This window comes from Camelus bactrianus, chromosome 11 (genome assembly GCF_048773025.1).
Source record: "Camelus bactrianus isolate YW-2024 breed Bactrian camel chromosome 11, ASM4877302v1, whole genome shotgun sequence".
Lineage (NCBI taxonomy): Eukaryota > Metazoa > Chordata > Mammalia > Artiodactyla > Camelidae > Camelus > Camelus bactrianus.
The window spans coordinates 58360703-58379558 of NC_133549.1; the positions used below are offsets into that span (position 1 = coordinate 58360703).

At 42.6% G+C, this 18856-nt stretch overlaps 1 protein-coding gene across 3 annotated transcripts in view; it reads right to left on the reverse strand.

The window, feature by feature from the left end:
• Nucleotides 1-5337: 5337 nt before the first annotated feature.
• CCDC6 (coiled-coil domain containing 6) overlaps nucleotides 5338-18856 on the reverse strand; it is a 105792-nt gene continuing 92273 nt past the window's right edge. For 2 of the 3 annotated variants that reach the window (XM_045518750.2, XM_074374050.1), the window contains exons 8-9: nucleotides 10691-10815; nucleotides 5338-9659 (exon numbers count right to left, since the gene is read on the reverse strand). In XM_045518750.2, coding sequence (XP_045374706.2) covers nucleotides 9465-9659; nucleotides 10691-10815 — 320 coding nt within the window. In that variant the 3' untranslated portion in view covers nucleotides 5338-9464. Of the gene's footprint in view, nucleotides 9660-10684; nucleotides 10816-17844; nucleotides 17918-18856 lie in introns of those variants that run through there. The other variant, XM_074374051.1, reaches the window with a different exon arrangement.

Sequence of the window (18856 nt, forward strand, 5' to 3'; positions counted from 1 at the left end):
TCTCTCTCCTGCACGCACACAAGCTCCAGCCGTCTCAAACTTCCTTCATTCCTCAAGTACCCGATGCCAGGGGTTCACAGACTCACAGGCCTGCAGGGACCACACTGTAGGAACTTGTGTGCTGGGCAGCGGGACCACTGCAGCTCTGACAGTGGGCAGGTGTCCTCTGCTCCCCGGCACAGCTACTGCCAGGACCCGGCTGACTGAGCAATGGAGGGGCGATGCCTTGCTGAGACTTTTTTTTAAGAGAAATTAGAAATCTGGATTTTTTAGAATTAAAAATCTCCATTATTTTAAATTAAAAGTTATTTCAAATTTTCATAAATTGTAACTGTGTGAGGTGATGGATGTATTAACCTTATCGTGGTAATCATTTCGATACACATACATACGTGTGTGTGTGTGTATATTGTACATCCTAAACTTATACCATGTTATGTCAGTTATTTCTCAATAAAGCTGGGGGAAAAGAAAAAGGAAAATAAAACACATTACATTTGTCCACCTTTGGGAAAAAATTTTTTTCATGACTACTTCAGACCAAACCAAATGATGGTGAAAGGTGTCTGGTCCCCAGGCCACATGTAGAAAATCTGACACATCACACCCCCTTGGCCCACCTAATTCCACCTCAAACACTCACCCACCTTGTCAGCATCCCTCATCGAAAACGGGATGGCCACCACAGGGACAGTGAACAGATCAGTGGCTACCCAGTGGAGGTGGAGGGAGGTGCCTGGATACAAAAGAGAATGACGAAACTCATTCATTGTGGGTGATGAAAATACTCAATAGGTTAAAGAGGAAACTATTACTGGGGCTTGGGTGATGGTGTGAAAATTCAGGGACAAAAGGACATCGCAGGAAGGTCATTTTGAGCATGGGGCACAGTTCTGTTGTCTTGAGAAACAAGGTCATCTGCCCAGGTTTTGGTTTCAACAAATGGTACAAGTTTCTTTTCTATGTCCTTTAGGACATCAGTGAGGAGTTGGTGAACACAAGACATTGAAGAGAACTGAGAATACCCTGCAGGCTGAGCTCTGGTTCTTCAATACCCGCAGAAGGCCTTAAGTGGATTAAAATATGGTTCCCCTAAGCAGAAAGCATTGCCATGTTTTACAGAGAGTGTTACGTGTTCAATATCAGTGTTCTATTTTGGGGGGGCGACGTGTGGTCTTACACGACTGGGACTTTCCATAGAATTTGTAACTGACAGATTCTGCCTCATTAAAGAATCCTTCTAATTGAAGTACATCCCAGCTATTTACCATGGCCCCAAACAAACCCGCCTGGAAATGATTATGGTAGACTATAGGAATTCCAGCACCTAGGAGGTGGGGGATGGGGTCAGGGGGAGTGAGGACCGGATACTTTTGATTGAGGGAACCTGTCCAATATATTAAGTCACATCACACAAGCAGCTGTCTATTCTGTTACAGTTCTGATCACAAGATCCTGGACAGCGGTATCTGAACGTGTCTCAGTGTCTGAACATACCACTGCCTACAAGGTGACCTGACGAAGAAGTTTGATCGAAACAACTGGTGTGAATGGAATCCTACGGTTATTCGGGGGCTGGAGCAGGTTTTTAGACACTTGTTATTGCTGATGTAAATTTTCTCCCTTATGTGTTGGTTGTACATGTACATATCCCTGCATCCTGATTATTAAGCACCGGGAGTTTATAAATAAGCATTCCACTCGGATGTAACATTACTTCTGAATTTCAAAACGTCACCATTTCAGCACCATGATATAAGCACACCCATTCTCAGACAGGATTTTCAGAACTGCAGATTAAGTGCTAAACAAACAAACACAACCATGAAGCAGCCACTCTTGGCTTTAATGTCTCAGGCTTTCCAGGAAGCCTGAGGCATAATCCAGAAAATCCAAATGTGGGAGTCATTCCCTCCAGGGGCACCTTCACCTCATAGGTGAGAAAAGTTGGTGAACAGGACAGCATTCCTGTCCTCTGATGAGACAATACTGAGACACATTCTACATCAGTCCTTGGGGAGACCCAGCCCAACTGAATACCAACTGCCCGCAGTACTAACAGGTTTATCCACACTCTCTACACTGGTCCCTATTTCTCATTCCGCTTCCTGGACTCACCTCCCAAGTAAAAGCACCCAAGTTCTTGTCTCAGTTTGCTTTCAGGGGACCTAAGCAGTTACCACTCAGATCACACTCTTACCGCCAGGTTCCCGCATGTGCTGTTTCTTCTGTCCCACTCTTCACCCAGTTCCCACGTTCCTTGGGAAGTCTTCTCTGACCCTTCCTCTCTTCCAGTGCTGTGGGATGCCACTGTGCTGTTTCCCCGGTCACAGCACTACCACACTTGTAAACAGGAAAAGCCAAAAGAGAAGGAACTGCGGGATTCTTGTCCTCCACTGCCTTCCCTGTGCCATACACAATTCGTATTTTTAAAATATTTGTAGAATGAAAGAAGTGACATTAGAAATAGTTAAGAAGATACAATATGAAGAATCTTACACTCTCTAAATTTTAACAGCGTTCACTGGATCCCAACAACCCCATTTGCCACAGAGAACAAACCTGACTCCATGTCGGAGTCAAGTCTGTTCCTTTAGCTCTAACCCTTGTGGGCTCTTGCCTGTGCTGAGTCATGCTGGCTCTGCACCTTTTGTAAAAAGAATGCTGTCTACGGTCTGAAACACACATATAGCCCATTCTCAAGGCTCTGACCTTTAAAGGTGTAACACTTTTCCATTCATATAGAGACAAAAAGGGTGCAGAAGAGAGAATAACATTTGTCTTGTTGGAGGTTTACAGTAATATTGTGACTAGACCTACACGGATAGCTGTAAGAACAAAGGATTCCTGCACTAAAAAGTTTGCACCAACCAACCACCCTCCTTTCCCTTTTAGTATAAAGAAGCCTGACTTCTACCTCAGGTAAGATGTTCTCTGGGACATTAGTTCACCATCCTCTCAACATGCTGGATTTCTGAATAAAATCACTGTTTCTTGCCCCAGCATCTCGTCTCTTGATTTATTGGCCTGTCATGCAGCGAGCAGAATGAGCTTGGACTCAACACGTTCTCATTCTTATTTTATAGGTAAGGAAACTGAAGCCCAGAAAACTGGACTTAGACCAGCCCTGAACACACAGGACACTTACTACTGTCCCTGGCTACTTGAAACTTGAGGCTTCCTGTCCAACATTAAAGTGATGAATTAGAGTAGTCAGTCTGTCCCCAAGGTTAATAACCTCCCAGCAGCAGTTCATCAGAACCCAGATAAAGCTATCCCCGGGGAGAGCGGGTGGGAGAAATGTATGCTAACTGGGCTTAACCTGAATTTCAGGAGTGGCCTGTCAAAGGAACATTTTATTAAGGAGCACAAATATAAATCCACAAAAGACTGAAAATGAGTTTTTTGTTTTACATAGTTCAGATATTGCATGTTTTGTTTCTAGAAGTTCAACTGGGGTCTTTCTTATGTTTCATTTTTCTCATCATACCCATGTGTCCTGCCTTCTTGAACACACAGAGAATGTCTAACGGCTGTTTTCGCATCCTTGTCTAGTAATTCTATCATCTGTTTAACTTCTGAGTCTGGCTTTTCCTTTTTTTGATTTTAAGATGAAAAATTTTCAGATTAATTACTAAAATCTCTTTTTGAGATAATTAGTAACCAAAGCTGCACTTCATCATTAGTAGTGTATCAGAAAATAAGATCTTTAGAAAAAGATCTAAATACATTTAGTTCAATAGCATTCAATGTGCTATGGAATGAGAAGCCATATGTAAGACAGAATAATCAAACTTTGAGGGGCAGGAATTCAGTCTTTCATGTTGGCATAAACATTTGACACGAACCATAATTTACTACGAACTGACTTCTTCCTCTATTTCTAAAAACAATGTTAAAAAGGCTGGGTCTTACTTAGACATTAGTGACTGAATACGACTGCATCTCCCCAGGTATTTTTCAACAGTCTGTATGTTAAAACAAGGACCCAGATTTACCTGAGTTTTACATAAACATAAAACAATTCTGAGCCAACTGTTTCAACTGTAGAAGCATCATTGGATGCACAGCCCCTAAAAGTATTAAAAGAAAAAAAAGTAGGGCACATGCCCCTTAAATCTTTACAACTTACACATTGTTAAAGCACTTTGTTTTAAATACCGTTTTCTTCAAATTCTACCTGAAATAAGAATGGCTATCCCCATTACACAGATTGAAACTGGCAGATGAAGACAAGCCCTGAATTCAGAGGTCCTGGGTAATTTCTTAGTCAACATTTTCATCAAATTACAACTAAAACTTCACAGGCATAAGGAAAGAGGCATTTTGAGATTTTGGTCAATTCACCAAATGATGAACCAAATTAAAAGCTCTTTTCATTAACTAGTAGTTAATATGAGATCTTGCTTAAGCCAGAGTGAGTCAAGACTCACTCAAGGTTTATTTAGTACTTTCATACATAAAAGGACCTAGATTTCAATAGTGTGTTCTCCTAAGATGGTACTGCAGCCAGGTTCTTGAAAACTATGCCACCAAGACAAGATCCGGCTTTAAGTTCTGTGCTCTTCCCTCCAGAATGTGGACTGACTGCTGGGGGCTTACTAAAATACAGCTGGCTAAGCTACATCCTCCCAAACATGTATAAAACAACACTCCAAATATTCATTGTAACTTTCTTCCTAGATGAAGAGACATGGAAAGGATGTGTCTGTGTCTTACTGGGTGTGTGAAGGACTGCACTAGAGGTTTCATCTCAATTTTCTCATCTTAGCAAAGTATATATTACTTTTACAGCTAAGGAACTTGAGTTCCAGGGAGGTTAAGTCACTGAGCCAGTGAAGGAACTGGTACTCAAACTGAAAACTGATTCTAAAAACATGCTTCCTACAGGTAGGAAGGGAAGATCATACAGATAGTAAAGATGTAAGAATAAGCTAACACACCAAACAATTTCCAAAGCCTGACTACACACGTGTGTGCGTGCATATACACGTGTATCTGTTTATATGTAACATTTTAGCAAGGAGTGTGATTTTCCTTTCCTTTTCACAATATTCTATTTTTATGGTTTTCAATAGAAACACAACACAGCTTTGAAACGGTGTGCCAATCATAAACATACAGTGCCAGGAATTTTTAAAAACTCGATACATCCATGTAACAGCATCCTGATGAAGAAACAGAGCAGTACCAGCCCCTTTGGGGTCCACTTCTTAAGTTCCCTTTCTAAGGCAGCCTTTAGGATTCAGTTGTACGTCTGTCAGAAGCAACTGGAAACAATGTTCATTTTCCAACTCAAAGATCAGAAGGAAAGAGAGAGGGTTTAAGGCTCAAGAGTTTCATTTTAAAAAATTATCTTTATTTAGGTTTCTGATTCAGCACACGTATCAAAGACTAATCAACATAAAGAAGTAAATAAGACATGAATTGGAAGTCTTACATCTCTCTAAACTCTGACCAAGAATGTCAAGATTGCCACTATTACCAGAACTCCAACCTAGTCAAGTTGTAGACAAGCTATCATGAACGACGTACAGTGTGCACAGATATGTGGAGGCAAAAGACACGCTAGCACTCGGCTCTCCTCTCTTCCTCGCTGGCGTCCTTCCACGTGACAGTCCACTTTTGCTTTCCATGCCTAGTTCCAAATAAAGTCCAAAGAAGGCTCAGGGTCAACCTGATCCAATCCTCTTCTGGAGGAAGGCATTCTTACACTGTTGTGCCTGCAACTTTGTTTTTGCCAGGATGAAGTTCAGATCGAGATGTACAATACAATCCAGATGACAGTGCAGACTAAGTCAAGAACTGAAGTTGAGCAGTAACCCGAGTTAAGGCATGAATGCACACACACACACACGTGCACACACACAGCACCCACACTATCATGAACATAGGATTCCTTTCATTGCCTACAAGAGGCAACCAGGGCTTGGCAGTTAACCACGACTGCTGAGCATTCAGAAAAATGCTCCCCATAATTTTATGCAAACAGCTGTGTGTGTATGTTTTACCAAAAAAAAAAAAAAAAGTAAAGAGAAAAGAAAAAAAACTGGAAAAAAAAAAAACCCAAATAAACAAACAAAAAAAACCCCAAAACCTAAAAACCCCTTAATCTCTTATAATGGCTCTTGAGCATGGAACTCACGTAGCAGCGTCAATGGCTGGCTCTTTAATAATTTGGAAATAAATGGTTGTTTTACTATGTATTTCTTTGGTAGTCATCACTACAAAGTTTTCAGTGTTGGTTATCTATAAGTACTAGACAGAAGATCAAGTTACATAGAAATATTTCTTCTGTACTGATGAGATAAAAATATTGAGCTCTCAAAGCACAAGTTACTATGCTTTTTCTTGCCTTACTGGGGGCGTCCTCTACAAGCAAGGCTTCGTGCAGGAGAAGTTCATGTCTACCTAACAAAGGGCGATACGTAGTCTATTTTCCTACAGTGGAACAGTTAACAAGACATTCACATTATGAATTCTCTCCGGTCAAATCAGAAGCCAATTACAAAGGGTCAGCAGCACTTGGTGTCAAAGCCACGTTCTGGTCGCACATTCATTTCATGATTGTGGTCAGTCTCTCAGGAGCTCAGAATTTGAAACTCCTTTCAGTTAACAGAGGATCGAGTCCAATTAAATCTTAAATAATTCTGCCATCTGCCAAATTTCTATAATTCTGTCTAGAATGCCAGCATGCTTGATGAGAGAGAGCAATCAGAGCCCAGAGAGGCGTCAGGTATCAGGGAAAGTAATCTGGTTTTGTATAAAGGCGTGGTGATCTGGCGTATTTATCCTATTAGCAGCACAGTGGTAGCTGAGGGTCTCTGTCAGCCAGACAGGAAAATGAAGCCACTGAACCTGCTGTTGCTCCCACCTGCCTTCGGGGGCCTCTGGGAGTCAGTCCAGGGCTACCCTTGGCGGGTGGGCAATGCAAACAGCAGGAACCACATTTAGGCCCAGGAGAAGCGCCCAAGGTAAATCAGCTTCTATGGGTAAGAGCCCCTGTGGGTTTGGGATCTGAACCTAAGAGGTCCCTGGGGGCTAAACAATTGCCAAGAAACTGCTCTAGCAGGGACAGCCCAAGTGTGACAGGCTCCACACGGGGTCATAAAACTAACAGGACGTGAGACAGCTGCAATTCAAAATAGTAGTGTTTGTTCTATCAATTCCAAATGTCGGCCGGGAGAGGCAACTGGATTTATGGCGACAAAGTGCTGTTTGAAGGAGCTGTGTTTTATTTTGAAATGAAATGACTAGTCTAGGGAAACCAGCACTACATTTCTGCAGAAGTCCGGATGTCAAAAACCTGTCTCTAAAAGGCGTTTATCAGGAACTGTTTGCTCACTCCAAGTGCTTTTTCAGTCACCACCATATGGCAATGTTTTGACTTTTATGCTTTCGGGAAGTAACTAAATAGCCAGCAAGCGGAGGGATGATGGTTACATCACTTGGGTGAGTGTAAGACACTATCTAAAAGCACTGAAATCTACAATCTCCTAAGATTCTTGTAAACATATACCATATTTCTCCTGTAAGGAAAACTGAGAACTGTACCGTGAAGGCAACATCTGTCTGTCTGCCTGCTCTCAGAATTCCTCAGAATGGCCATGTACCAAGGGGGTGGGTGGAGGGAGACAGTGAGCTGTTGGTAAAATCCCCAGGTTGGATATGACCCTGTCTGCTCAAATTAAAAACCTCAAGCCTCAATAATTAAATGCCAAACCTCTTCCCTGTATTTGAGAACTGTACTATGATTATGTATATTACACATTATAAATAAACATTGATATAGATCTACAATTTCTTCCCAACAATTGAGGAGAGATGTTCTCAGTTCGGGGGTGTAAGCTGCAAGGGGTGAACACTCCTACTGCTGCTTTTACTCTCAAGTTCTTGAGATGCTAGTCCAACACTATTACCCAACAAGCCTTCTCTTCATTCTGTAACTCTTAAATATGCACTTGAAGGCAAAAAATGGAGGTTCCTCTACTGTACAACATTAAATATCTACAATGTCATGGTTCCTTATGCTTAGGAGTGTGTTCAGTAAAAAGCTAGCTGTTGGAGATGGTTGTCACAAAACAGGGACTCTTAAAAGTGAAGGATAAATTAATTTTCAGTTCTCTGATTATATCCAACAGATACACATTCTCATCATAAAATATACATTCTCTAGTAAGTTATTTTTTTGTCCACAGCATATATAAATATGCAAACACAGGTGGTAAAAATCACTTTACTACCAAAGTACAAAACAGCAACTGCTGAAAAGCAAAAATAAAGATGTTGCGAGAGTTAAGAAAAGAGTGACTCACCATGTTCCACTTTAAAGTGAAACCAAATGATTTATTTGTGCTAAATGAATGGAAATAATGTATTCAGAATATACTTCTTTGTACACTGCACTTGCTTTTACTGGGCGAAATAAGCAGTCCTCAATGCTAATGTGCTACTTTCCTCTACACCTCTTCTCTTTTCTGCCAAGCAATAAAGTATTTTGTTGGCCATTATGCCAAGATATTCCTATAATGTTCGTTTCAAATAGTATTTTGCACCTTTAAAATATTTGTCTGAACTCTATTTTAGGGGAACACAAATAAACACCGGAAAGGGAAAATAGCTGTTTTTGTTACAACACATTGCCTTCTGCAAGCAGAAATCAAACAGCACGTTCTCATCAGCCACCGCAACCACTGGTGGGCAGGCCAACATTTATCGACTCACGTGAGAGGGGCCAGTCTGGTAGATTAAATCCAGGATAAAGAGAGACTCACACCTTGATATACAATCATCATCCGCCCCATGTATGTGGAAAAGGTACAGCCACGTGATCCATTGCCTTGGGCTGTTTTACCAGAGGCATGGATGTCGATATACACTGAAAATAATCTATACAAAGTGTATCTGCAGAAAGCTCTATTAAACAATATACTGTCTTGGGCACTGACCCCTCTGACTTCCCATTCTACACTGAAAGCTCGATTTTCAAAGGTCTGAACTGTAGTGCTGAATTACTGGTATGTTTGGTAAACACCATTATAATGGGGGAGAGGGCAATAACAGCTCCGTAATTTTCTGCAAATTCATGGGAAAAAATATAAAAAAAGATATCCCTTTTTATTTCACAAACCTAAAAGCCAGGAAAATGAAGCTCTGGGGCCAAGCGAAAATTGCACACTGCTGCTGAACTACCAAATACAGGATAGCCGATGTTCCAGCCAGGGAATGGACGTACATGTAGATTCAAGTAAAACACCGATGGAAAGAGTCGTCTGGTTAGTGTTGTAGACCCACAACACTGGCTGCGTCTCCGACAAACGTTTACAACACAATGAAGAGTGAAGCCTAGGTAACCTCAGTGCAAATAAGTCAGATCCAAATATGCCAGGGGAGGAAGCCTTTGGCGTAGAGGAGACGGCTCCACTGCACGAGTCCCAATGCGAGAGTCGGACCAAGCACATGCATTAAGGCTGGGAGGAGGGGTGCACCGAATGTTGCGAGGGGGCGGGCTGCGAGGTGGCTGCCGAGGGGACCGTGGGCTGCATGGGCGGCGGCGGTGGAGGCGGCGGTGGCTGGACCGGGGTCTGTGTGTTGGGAGACGGAGGCGGCGTGGGCCGTTTGAATTTGTCAGGGCTGTTGCTTCTCCGCGGTGAAGGCCTCTGCAGAGAGGACAGGAACAGCAGGTCAGTCTGCGTGCAGACGGCTCGCTTCGCCCGCAGCCTGTGCCGGAGCAGCGGCTGGGGCGGCGCGGACCAGCAAAGACACAACGCTGGCGATGCGCTTGTCCGCCACTGCGAGTTTCCGAGCTGGTAATGAAAACTTAGACGAGGCAGAGTTTACACTTACACCTAGAAAGAGCTATGAAACTGGCATTGACCAAACCCTTAACGAGACCATCCTAAAATTAAAAAACCACGGTCACGTCCTCCCCTTAAATCTCTTCTGTCCATTTTATACCCCCAGTTCCTTCTATCACTCAAACAAGTGTTCAACATCCTGAAAGCTGTAGCTCAACCAAAAATGTTCCCACTTTTACGTAAAGCTCATCAAACCAGCGAAACTACTTCAGAAATATCTTCCTTTTGCTTCCGTGCTTTTACAGGAGAGTTCTTTTCAAGATTCCCTCATCAATTCTACCTCAATTCTACCCTGCACTCAAACCCCTATAAGCTACAAGTCCAATTGCTCGGTAAGTCAACTAAACAACCAGCTCTACAGAAAACACTCCCCTGAACAGAGTTTTAACCAGATGCTCTTAAGATTCCTTCTAATTCCAGGAAAGAAAATTCTGAGTTAAACTTCAAATAAGTCTAATTTCAGGAAGAATATTTAGGGTCAGTGAACTGTGAAGGTGCAGACAATAAATATTTTAGACATTATGGCAACCAACAATAATTCATTATGGCAAGGAGCTGGGCAGAGTTCAGTTGAGGCATTGGCCAGAGTTCAAATTATGTTTCACAAAGGGCAATTTTTCACAGAAAGTGAAGGTGAAGTTCTGCGTCCTGGGAAGGATTTTAGTTTCAGCACCAGAATGCAGTATCAGACTGCTGGGAGGTGTCTAGAAGTTTAAGGTGAAATGACAGCAGGAGGGAAGAAAGGTGCATGTCCAAGGACATCAATGCTGGCCTCCCACGGAGGACCGGTTGCTGCCACCATCAGTGCTGCTTCCTGCCCTGGGGATACTCACTGTGATACCATGGGATGCTCCCATATGCTGCACGTGAAGACCTGGAGAATTGTAATAAGACATTCCAGCTCTAGTCAGTGAAGTTGGTGGTGTGAAACCAACTGTGTGACTTGCATACGAGAGACCTGAAATAGAACAACAATTTGTATGTATTATTTCAAACTCAATCATCTGGAGTCTTCAAGCATCTAGGAGGCTGTAAAATGCAGAAGTTCTTAGTTACCCACAAAAATGAAAACAGATGAGAGAAGCAGTAGGCTCACCCAATGGCCTGCTGGATGGATAACAAGGGATGGAACAGCCAAGCCCTGGAACAAATAGACAGCCCAGAAATAAGCCCTCACACAAATGGTCAAATGGTCTTCAATGAAGGTGCCAAGAATACGCAACAGGGAAAGGACAGTCTCTTCAACAAATGGTGCTGGGAAAACTGGAGATCCACATGCAAAAGAGTGAAACTGGACTCCTATCTTACACCACACACAAACATCAACTCAAAATGGATTAAAGACCTAAACATAAGACCTGAAACCTTAAAACTCCTAGAAGGAAGCACAGGGGACATTTATGACATTGGTCTTGGCAATGATTTCTTAGATAGGACACCAAAAGCACAGGTACAAGAGCAAAAACAGACAAGCGGGATTACATCATACTGAGAAGCTTCTGCTCAGCAAAGGAAAGAATCAACAGAAAGGTAACCTATGGAATGGGAGAAAATATTTACAGACCACATATCAGAAAAGGGCTTAGTATCCAAAACATATAAGGAACCCCTACAACTCAACAGCAAATAAACAAAGAATCTAATTTTAAAAGGACTTAAATAGACATTTCTCCAGGGGGGAGGGTATAGCACAGTGGTAGAGTACATGCTTAGCACGCACAAGGTCCTAGGTTCAATCCCCAGTACCGCCATTAAAAAAAATAAATATATAAGCCTAATTACCCCCCCAAAAAAACTTTTAAAAAAAGGGTATTTCTCTAAAGACATACAAACAGCCAATATGTACAAGAAAAGATGTTCAACATCACTAATCAACTACTCATCAGGGAAAAGAAAAGGTAAGTGTTGATGAGGATGCAGAGAAATGGGAACCCCGTGCTCTGCCGGTGGGAATGCAAATTGGTGCAGCGACTGTGGAAAACAGTATGGAAGTTCCTCAAAAAATTAAAAGTAGAATTACCATATGATCCAGCAATCCCACTTCTGGATATTTATCCAAAAGAACTGAAATCAGGATCTTGAAAAGAAATCTGTACCCACATGTTCACTGAAACATAATCCACAATAACCAAGATGTAGAAACAACCTAAATGCTCATCAACAGATGAGTGGATGAAGAAAACATGGTATATACATGCAATGGAACATTATTTGACCTCTAAAAAGAAGAAAATTCTTTTCAAAGAGAACACGGATGAATTCATGCTAATTAACAGAAGCCAGTCCCCGAAGGACAAATACTGCATGATACCGCTTACATGAGGTGTCTCGGTCAAACACACAAAAGCAGAGAGCATAATGGTAGCTGCCAGGGGCTGGAGGGGAGGAAACAGGGGATTGCTGTTCAATGGGCACAGAGGTTCAATTATATGAGAGTAAGTTCTAGAGATCTGCTGCACAACACTGGGCCTACTTAACAATGCTGAATTGTGGTTAACAGTTTGTTACGACGGTAGATCTCATGCTAAGCGTTCTTATCTCAACTTAAAACAAAACAAAACAAAAAAAACAAAGTCAAGCCGTGACAAGAGTCCAACTGAGATGTACAAAAGCAGCAGAAGACGTGAGAAGAAATGAGAATAAAGTGGAAAAAATAGAGTAAAGAAGTAAAAATCAGATGGAAGAAAAGGGAAAGTGTGAAAAGATACAGTGGTAATAATGAGACACAACCACTGTGTGTCTGGGGGTGTGTGTGTGTGTGTGTTTAGCAGCCACAAAGGCAAATAAAAAGCACCAGTGAGAACCTGGCAACTTCAGGATATTCAATGAAGGAAACAAAAGCCACATATATGCCACAAGTGCCCCTTCTACCTTCAGTTGTCCTGTCCCAGAACTTGTCTGTGCCCTCAACAGCTCATGTTAAGGATTTTATTTCTTGTTTTTTTGCAGTTTAAGTTTTTTTTTTTTTAGGGTGGGGGAGGCAATTAAGTTTATTTTTATTTATTTATTTTTTTTTAGTGGCAGTCCCGAGGATCGAACCCAGGACCTTGTGCATGCCAAGCATGCACTCTACCACTGAGCTACACTCTCCCCTCTATTTCTTGGTTTGACTGTCACCTAGAGCTGCTTTCTATCTGACCTATTTCCATTTCCAACTGTGGATTTTGGGTTCCCATTTACGAAATGGAGGTCCAGGGTAAAACACAAGTCTTTGGGAGCTAAGTGGTCATTTACTGTGATTTTTGTTTGTATCACAAGGACTTTGTTCAGCCGGGGGAGAGAAGAGATTTTCTTTAAACAGCCTTAGGGGAATACAACCCTAATTTCATTTCTTATGAAAATGATGACATTTAGGAGAAAGGCTTTGAAAGTGAATCCTTATCCCCAGATAGAGAAGCTCACGGGGTTCAATCTGTAATTTTAAAAAGCAATAATAAAATTAAGCCTATTGTCCAAAATTACAAGGCTAATTATGAATGTGTTAAACTGCTAATCAAGAATCTTCAAAGACTTCCTATTGCCGACCTAAATTAAAAAAAAAAAAATCCCTCTTGGGCTATTAGAAAGGCTTGCATTTGGCTCCAAACTATCTGGGTTTGGTCTAGATTAGTTGTTCGCAGTACCGCGTATCAAAGCCCTCGCCTGACCCCAAATCAGATGAATGAGATCTATGGGGAGCAGGGCTCCTGGGCGGGGAGAAGAACCATAGTAAACTTACCGATCTTGATTCTGCCCTTTGCCTGTTGTCTTCTCTTTATCACAGGACCTGGTCCCTCCTTCTCCCCTGTCCACCAGGACCTCACTCAGCCTTTGAAGGAGTAAAGAGCCCAGAATCTAGAGCTGACTGTCACGTCATCTCGGACTCTAGTTTTACCTCATGGCGCTGAGTGACAGTGGACAGAAGACCCCTCAACTGTAAAACGGGATTATCACAGTGCCCTCCTAAGTTGCTGTGAGGATAAAATGAGGGCCTGGCACAAAGTGAGGGCTCAGTAAGTTCCAGCTCGCTAAACTGCTCCTTCAAGGCCCAGCTCAAAAGCTCTCCCAGCTGGCACGGCTTTCTTCTTTGAGTCTCTTTTTAAAATTATTTAGCCTTTTAAACATTGTAACTTAATTTTATCATAACCTTTTATTTTGAAATCGTTTATGATTCACAAGAAGTTGCAAAAATATTACAGGGTCCCTGCATACCCTTCACCCAGATTCCCCCAGCGACAGCTTACAGAGCCACAGCATATGGTCAAAAGCCAGGAAATTGACATTGGTCTCATACTAGTGACTAAGGTGCAGGCTGTATTGGGATTTCATTAGTTTCTAACGTACTGTGTGTGTGTGTGCGCGCACACGTGTGTGTGCGTGTGTGCGCGCATGTGTACAGTTCAATGTAATTTCACCGCATGTGTAGAGGCAAGTAATTACCACCACAATCAGGATACAGAACTATCACATCACCACAAAGAAACTCCCCTGTGTTAGTCCTTTTAACAGTCACACCTTCCCTCTAACCCTAACCTCTGGCAGCGACTGATCTATTCTCCATCACTGTCACTTTGTTACTTTGAGAACGTTACAGAAATGAAATCACGTAGTCTATAACCCCTTGAGGTTAGTTTTTCATTCATCAAAACACCCCTGGGATCCATCCAAGTTACTATGCGTATTAAGCTAATTTCTTTTTATTGCTGGGTAACCTGTGATTGAGTGGCGGTACGACTACTTAACTTTTTAGTTATATAAAATACATAAAATTGCCAGAGATCGTGTCTTACTAAGTTTTGTTTTCCTTTAAGTTCTAATCATCATGCATCTGATCCTCTGGCCCAGGAGTATAATAAAAGATAAGAATCCCCCCAAAACCTAGGTTGAAAACACCTCCTGAATAGAACACGATGGTTCTGTGAAGCTAGTGCTGGAATAAACTGCTCTTGCTCTGATACAGAAATGCAGAAGTGCATTAAGTAAAAATTTATTTAAGATTTATTTCATTGTCCACAAGCTCAAGACTGCAAATTTTCAAAATGATTCACTAAAGCAATTCATGACCAAAAAACACCAAGCAAAATGAAGCAAGAGACAGACATGTACCATCCATAGAAAACCAACTACCTAAAGGAAACCTGTAAGAGGAGTGGGGGACAGGGAGAGGGCACACTTGAAAACAACACTGAACTATTAACACTGCCCTTGGATAAAAGGATTCTGGGTGACTTGACTTCTGCTTCTTGATGCCTGTCTGACTGCCTCCAAATTTCCTCTAACAAATCTTTGCTAAAAACAAAAAACAAAACAATGTAGAACCAACTGAAGGCAGGCACCTTTTTTTCCCTGGAAGATATTTTAGTTTGATAAGTCACACATGAAAGCACCACCCCTATAAACCTTCATACCCTAGAGATACGACTTCCTCGTTAACGCTCCCCATCTGGCTCTGTCTCCATCGCTCCATCGAGGCTGCTCCTGCCAAGGTCAGCGGCGTTCCCGTGCTGCCAGCCGCACTGCTATTCTCCACTCCTCAATTCACCTGACCTCAGAGCAATGACGGACAGGGCTGACCACCCCCCTCACTGAAATGCTGTGTCTTAACTCCAGGGACATCGTACACCTACTTTCCTTCCCCTTCCCTGGTGGCAATGTCCCATTTCCTTTGCCAGGTTTCCTCCTGTACTTGACCTTTAAATATTAGAGTCACTTCAGGAGCAGATGGGAGGGTTTTTTCTCTTCTCCCTCTATCTTCCATGACTAAGTGATCTCATCTGTTTCAGTAGCTTTTTTTAAAATAAATTTTTAATTTTTTTGTAACAGTTTTAGGTTTACAAAAAGGGGCAAAAACAATACAGAGAGTTCCTGCATGTCACATACTCGGATTCTCTATTATTAACCTTTCATGCTAGTATGGTACCTTCATCATAACCAATAAACCAATATTGATGCCTTATTATTAACTCAGGTCCATACCGAGGTTTTACCTAGTGTCCTGGTCCTGTTCTAGGAACCCACTTAGGATGTCATGTTAGAGTTAGCTGTCATGTCTCCTGAGGCACCTCCTGGCGGAGACAGGTCTTCAATATTCCTCTTTCTAGATGACCTTGTCAGTTTTAAGGTATATTGACCAGTTTGTTACAAACAGAATGTCCCTCAATTGTCTGATGTTTTCCACGTGGGTAGACTGAGGTTGTGGGTTTGGGGGAGGAAGACCACAGAGGTAGAGTGCCCTCCTCATCACTTATCAAGGGAACGCATCACCGACATGACTGACCACTGTGGAAGATGACCTTGCCCACCAGGCTGGGGCAGTGTCCGCCGAGACTTTCCATTGTGAAGGCCCTCTTTTCCCTCCCTTTCATACTGTATTCTTTGGAAAGAATTCCCTATGTTCTGTCCACACTTAGGGTGGGGAGCTATTTCACTGCCTTGAGGATAGAGAATCTATGCAAATTATTTGAAATTCTTCTATATGGGAGATTTATCTCTTCTCCCTCATTTATTTACTTATTCAGTCACTTATTTAATAATCAGTGTGAACTGATGGATATTTGTTCTATGTTTGGGTTATCATCTAATATTACATTGTTTATTTTACATTGTTTATTTTATAGCTCCAGTTGTTCCCATTTTGGCCGCTGGGAGCTCTCTCAGCTCCTGGGTCTCTTGGACACAACCCTCAACCTGTTTCTGAGCTCCTACTTACTTTCTGGCATTGCCAGATTGTCCAGGTTCATCTCGTGCATTCCCTGCCCCAGGCCCTAGGAACAGCCATTGCTACATGGAGCCCCAGTTCTTCTCAGTGGAGAATGCAATTAGAAACCAAGATCTGGGCGATAGGTATGCTTGTTGCTAGTAGGGTGTAGACCCCTTTTAAAAACTTCATTATTCCCCATGCCTGATGTAGGCACACCAACTGGGACTACATACACAACTCAGACTGTATAGGACAGTGAACAATCTGAAAAACAATTGTTGAAAAGTAATACTGTCCCCATCTATAACCTACACACGTCTCCCTAAGTCCACATACAGTCAAGAAGCGGACCATTCATAAATTCTAGGAATCATACCTCTCAATCAAATTGTGAGACAGCACTTAAAATATCCCAGTAAGCTGCTGAGAATGCAAGACTGCCAACGTCGAGCAGAAATGATAAGGGAGGAAGAAGAGTCGAAATGCTTAAAATGGAAATGAAAACGACCTAAACAGCATCATTCCACTAAGGAAGTGAGTAGAAATTCTTAATGCTGAGAACCACAACTTCTTCCAATAAAAACTAATGTGAAAAGAAGATTTTGCTAATGTGTATTATGTATAAGACAGCAATGGACTAGATTAAAATAGGAGTAATTCCACTGCCAAATAGGAGATTAAAATCTACTCTGATGATATTACAGAACTTAAAACAGGACACAAATGTTCTCACCTAGGCTGGCTGAAAGAAGAAAAAAAACCCCTAAGTGTTACCTATTATGATGTAGTTTAAGGGAAAACCAAATAGCCTGCCTATACAAGCAAGCCCACACTACAGGGACCAGGGCAGTAAAAGCCAAAATTCTGTACAAGGAGTAAGATGCCGAGTATTTATTACCATAGAAGTTAATACTCCCAACCACGGTCTGACTTTCGTTTTTCTTTCTTCAGTGACCACAACATTATATTTAACGAACTGAAAATTACAAACCTCTATAGAGTTCTTTAGGTTTAAACAAATCAAACAACATTAAACTATACTTCATATGAATCAGCATCACTACCGACTGCAAAAGCCACCCCCCATCTTGCTCCTTCCTAACTCATGACTTCCTTCTACACGCATAAATCAGAAGGCAAAGATGACCTTTATCCTGGTAATGAAACCCAAGCACTATTTGGGGAGAACTGAGAAGCAGCGAGGAAGAGAAGCTTCTGGAGAGACCTAACGGCCACTGCAGAGTAGGAGAAGCATTCAGAAACATCCTTCAGGCAAGAAGAAGAGTGATGATCATGCTGTTGACCCACCAGAGAAAGTCCTCTTCGTTGGCAAACGGCCAACCTCTTCACTCCGCCCTGCGATGCTGGGGAGCATGCTGGCCTGAAGTGGACAAAAGCTGCACACTTTGAGTTGGATTTTTTTTTTTTAATTTCTCTTCTTAAAAACCAAAAAGTCACAGCAGCTCATGCTGGGCTGGACCCTAAACTCATAAAAGCACGCCATCTCTACGTCCCACTCTCTGCAGCCGCTGGCACCACTGCCCCATTTCTCCGTCCACCTGAAGGGCATTCCCCTGGTCTCATTATTACCAAAGACGAAATGAGATGTCACCTAATAGGAAGCTGCATTCCTGTCCAAAACCACAAAACCTTGATTGCTGCCACCCTTCCATGCCATCACCCCACTTTTTCTGCTGTGAAACTGCCCCTCTGCCTCCCGCCCTGCCCCCCCCACTTTCCCCCCCAATTCTGTTGAAAGTCTGTTTACCAGCGAGCACAAGAAGATCAGTCTCGTCACTTGGGTCACAAGACACAGTCCGCTGGCCAGCTACCTCATCTTTCCTCCCCTCACTCCACTCGCCAGCGCCCACCCCCGCTTCCTCTTTCTTCCCTGCTGGATCATTTACTTGCCCTCCTGGCCCAAAAGGCCCACGCTGTGCTGGTACCAAGCCAGAGACCCTGGGGAGAGAGTTTTCGGGGTCAGAGGAAGACAAGCATGCCTTTGAGGGAAAGGCTTCTGAGCTCAGAGCAAAGCCAGATGCAGAAGCAAAGCCAGCTCCTTCTTGCACGGCCGGCCTCCTACGGCCAAGCCTCCTCACCCATCGCTGCAAGTGTTAGGAGGCTGCTCATGCTCCAGAGAGCACAGGCTCTGGAAACAAGGCACGCCCTGCCTTGCCCGCTCCCAGCCACGGGACCCGTGGCTACTGAATCTCTGAACCACTGCTTCCCCATTTTTTTTTTTTGAGTAAAAGTAGATTTATTTAGAAAGATGTACACTCCATAGACCGAGTGCAGGCTGTCTCAGAAGGAAAGAAAGGCC